This window comes from Petaurus breviceps, unplaced genomic scaffold, assembly GCF_028583685.1.
Source record: "Petaurus breviceps papuanus isolate PSGF00001 unplaced genomic scaffold, PetGlider_PUasm1.0 185, whole genome shotgun sequence".
In the NCBI taxonomy this organism is placed as follows: domain Eukaryota; kingdom Metazoa; phylum Chordata; class Mammalia; order Diprotodontia; family Petauridae; genus Petaurus; species Petaurus breviceps.
In genome coordinates, this window is record NW_027185797.1 from 38849292 (window position 1) to 38852932 (window position 3641).

Consider the following 3641-nt stretch of genomic DNA (forward strand, 5'->3'; position numbering starts at 1 on the left):
TTCCTGGGGGTAAGGCTGAAAAGTATCTGGGAAGGTATGGGAGGGAACATTAAGGGAAGCACAACCAATTCGGGGAAAAGTCCTGGGACTGGAGGATGGTGAGGATCAGGAGAAGAGAATTGTGGAGGATGCAATCTTGGAGCAAAGGGATTGTATAAAATGGAGTCTCCCGAAGTAAAGGATTATGGGAGATGGAGTCCCCAGTAAAAGCTGATTGAAGAACATCTAAGGACTAAAGGAATTGTGGGAGATGGAATCTCCACAATTGACAGGTTATGGCAGGAGTCCTAGAAGGGGGTAGCCAGGGTCTGAGGGCACCAAGCGTGTGAGCTCTTCGTGGAGGGCCCATGGTTGATGGGGGCTGGAAGAGAGTGTCAGGAGGGATGGGGTAAAAAGAAAATCAGAGAGCTTTGTTAGGCTCTCTTTCTGCATTGTCTTTGATGGTTCCTGAAGCCAAATGATGGACTTGGAGGCAGAACTCACTCCAGTTCAGGCTCTGTCACCTTGGATAAGTCCCTTCCCTTTGTTGAGCCTCCATTACCTCCTCTGTTAAAAATATGGGGGTGGGTCTGACTGGTCTCTAAGGTTAATTCCTGCTTTGACATTATGTTCTCCATTCTAGGGCCTCTGCCAGTTCTGGCATTGGCTGTTCTGGAGCCTTTCCCAGCTCTGGCCTGCCTATCCTGAGCTCTCTGATATGCAGGACATCCTTTTCCCTTTTGCAGCTTCTGTTTGAGGGGATACAGGCTTTTCTTATGGCCAAGAAGTTGGTGAAGTTCATTGTTGCCCTCCCTCACCATTCCGGTCCTTTGTTCTTTCTTTGTTTGGCACGTAGGCATACACACATACACATTCACACACACATACACTCATATACACACTCAGCTCACATGTCCTCTGTGTGTGCCCTCTTGTGCTGCCCACTAAGGTTAGTAGCTGATAGCAGGCTGCTGGGCTGGCCTTCTACTCTGCAGATGAGACTGTGTACCCTGGCCCCTCCAGATTCTTAGGACACTTTGGGACTTCGTACAAGATTTTTGTTCTCTCCATTTTTGAAGGTGGGACATAAACTGATCTCTGGGGTCATTAGCAGGGCTTTTTGAATAATCATCACAATAACTGGCATTTATGTCTCACTTTGAGGTTTGCAAAGCCCTTCCCCAATCCCTGCCTGCACTGTCGTTTGAGCTGTGTCTGTCCTCAGTTTTCCTTGTGATATACCTGAGTACATGTCATCCCCCCTCTCCCTTCCCTTGTAGAATGTAAGCTCCTCCTTTGACCTCATGCCCACCCCAGTGTGTGGTACTCGGTATTCCTTAGTCAATACCTCCTGAGGTCACATGCTAAGATCCTAGTTTTCCAAAGATTCCAGTATTTTACAACTTGAAGCTTTTTGGAGTCGGGGGTCTCAGATTCTTATGGAGAACTAGGTTAAGAGCTGGAAGAGACTATTTTTTTTTAAAGCAATCGGGGTTAAGTAACTTGCTCAAGGTTACACGGCCAGTTATTTCTGGGTGTGGTGCTGAGTATCTGAGCCAGGATTTGATCCAGGTCATCCTGACACTGGAGCCAGAGCTCTTACTTGCTGAGCCACCTGGCTGCCCCTAAGCAATTGGGGTTAAGTAATTTGCTCAAGGTTACACGGCCAGGTGTTTCTGGGTGGGTGCCAAGTGTCTGAGCCCGGGATTCGATCTCCAGGTCTTCTCAACACTGGAGCCAGTGCTCCCACTCACTGTGCTACCTGGCCGCCCCTGGAAGAGACTTTAGCTACCATCAAGTCAACGTCATCACTTTACAGGGAAGTGTAGCCCTCTGGAGATGAAATGGCTGGTGCAAAGTCGGTAATAATGACCGTTAGCATTTACATTGAACTTTAAGGAAGGCAAAGTACTTTACAAATAATATCTCATTTGAGTCTCAAAACAACCTTGGTATGTAGCTACTATTATTATCTTCATTTTACTGATGAGGAAACTGAGGCAAAAATTAGCTGACTTGCCTTGGTCACATAGCCAGTATGTGTCAGAGGTTAGATTTGAACTCAGGTCTTCCTGCCTCTGGGCCCACTGCTCTCTCCACTGAGCCACATAATTTCTAGTAAGTAGCAAAACAAGAACACAATCCCAGTCCTTCCAACTCCCATCCCAGGGCACTTTCCATGGTACCATGCTGGCTCTAAATATTCTCATCCCCATTTTATAGATGATGAAACTGGGACATTGAAAGGTTAAGGGACTTGCCCAGGATCACATAGCTAGTAAGTGTGTAAGGCAGGATTTGAATCCAGATTTCCTAACTCCAAACTCCTTGCTTAATCCACCACATCCCGCTGCCTCTGTTCAGTTCTAGGAGCCTTGATTCTGATGTTCTAGAATTCTTAGAATCTGGAATCTGGGATTCTGAGAATCTAGAAATTGAGAATAAAAAGATTCTGGAATCCTGCTGTTTAGAAGTCTGCAATTTAAAGATTCTAATGTTCTCTGCCAGTGCGTGCCAATGACAGCCCAGGATGCATCGACTGGAGCCAAGGACAACCAACCATTCATGCCAACCCCATCCCTTCCCCTTGGCAATGACGACACGGAGTCAATCTCTTCTCTCTCTCCACCAATATATTTTATACTTGTCCAGAACCAGAGAGATGGAGTCGGCCATTGGGAAATAAAAAAAGAGGGACAGGGAGAGAGAGCCAGAAAACGGAGAGAGGGTGACGAGGACACGGGAGAGTAGAGGGGAGTCGAGAGACGGAAGGACAAGGAGAGAGAGACAGCGACACGGAGAAGAGGGCTTACGGGGAGGAAAGAAAACCAGGGAGAGCGGGCAGCAGGACGTAAGAACTTTGGGGGTGCGGGAGGCCGGGGGGCCGAGACCCGGCTAAGGGAAGAGAAGGCCTCTCCCCCCAGAATACAAAACGAGGGCGAGGGAACTGGGGGATGGTTCTCTCCTGGGCTTGGGGGTGAGACAGGCAGGGGCTGTGCTGGGAATGAGCTCAGTAATAGGTCTCCTTTTCCACCCAGCCTGGAAGGGAAGAGACAGACAGGACACAGTGACACAGAGGCAGATGGAGAGAGGGACACATAGACAGAGACAGAGAATCAAAATTAGAGAAGAAAGGGCAGGAGAGAAAACAGAAGCCAGTCATGTGCATTGGCTGAGCCTTTCTGGGTCCATCCCCTAGACTCCTCCCCACAGGTCCTGAGGTCCTGTTCTGGACCACTCCCAGCCCCTGGTCTAGCCCCAGGCTTCTCCTTAATGCTCCCAGCCCAGCCCCCAGCCCAGCCCCAGCTCTCACCCCCGGGGTTCCTGCGCAGGATGAGTTTTCTGATTTCATCATAGACAAAGATGAGGAAGCTATAGGGGAAGGCACAGAACCACCAACTGGGTCTGCAAAGTCATCGGGGGAAACACCGAGATGGGGAAAGAGAGGTAGAAACAGACCCAGATGGAGAAGACAGAGAGGCGTAAAGAGAAAAAGAAAAATGGGAAGTGAAGGAGAGACAGAGGGATGGGAGAGAGATTCAGGTTAAGATATTAAGGGGCAGAAATGGAAGGGGAGGAAAGAAGGGAGGGAGGGAGGGAGAGAGAGAGAGAGAGAGAGAGAGAGAGAGAGAGAGAGAGAGAGAGAGAGAGAGAGAGAGAGA

At 49.0% G+C, this 3641-nt stretch overlaps 1 protein-coding gene across 1 annotated transcript in view; it reads right to left on the reverse strand.

Moving 5' to 3' along the window:
* Positions 1-2594: 2594 nt before the first annotated feature.
* Positions 2595-3641, reverse strand: part of ATP1A3 (ATPase Na+/K+ transporting subunit alpha 3) — a 23344-nt gene continuing 22297 nt past the window's right edge. The window contains exons 21-22 of the mRNA XM_069088934.1: positions 3293-3384; positions 2595-3018 (exon numbers count right to left, since the gene is read on the reverse strand). Coding sequence (XP_068945035.1) covers positions 2990-3018; positions 3293-3384 — 121 coding nt within the window. The 3' untranslated portion in view covers positions 2595-2989. The remainder of the gene's footprint in view (positions 3019-3292; positions 3385-3641) is intronic.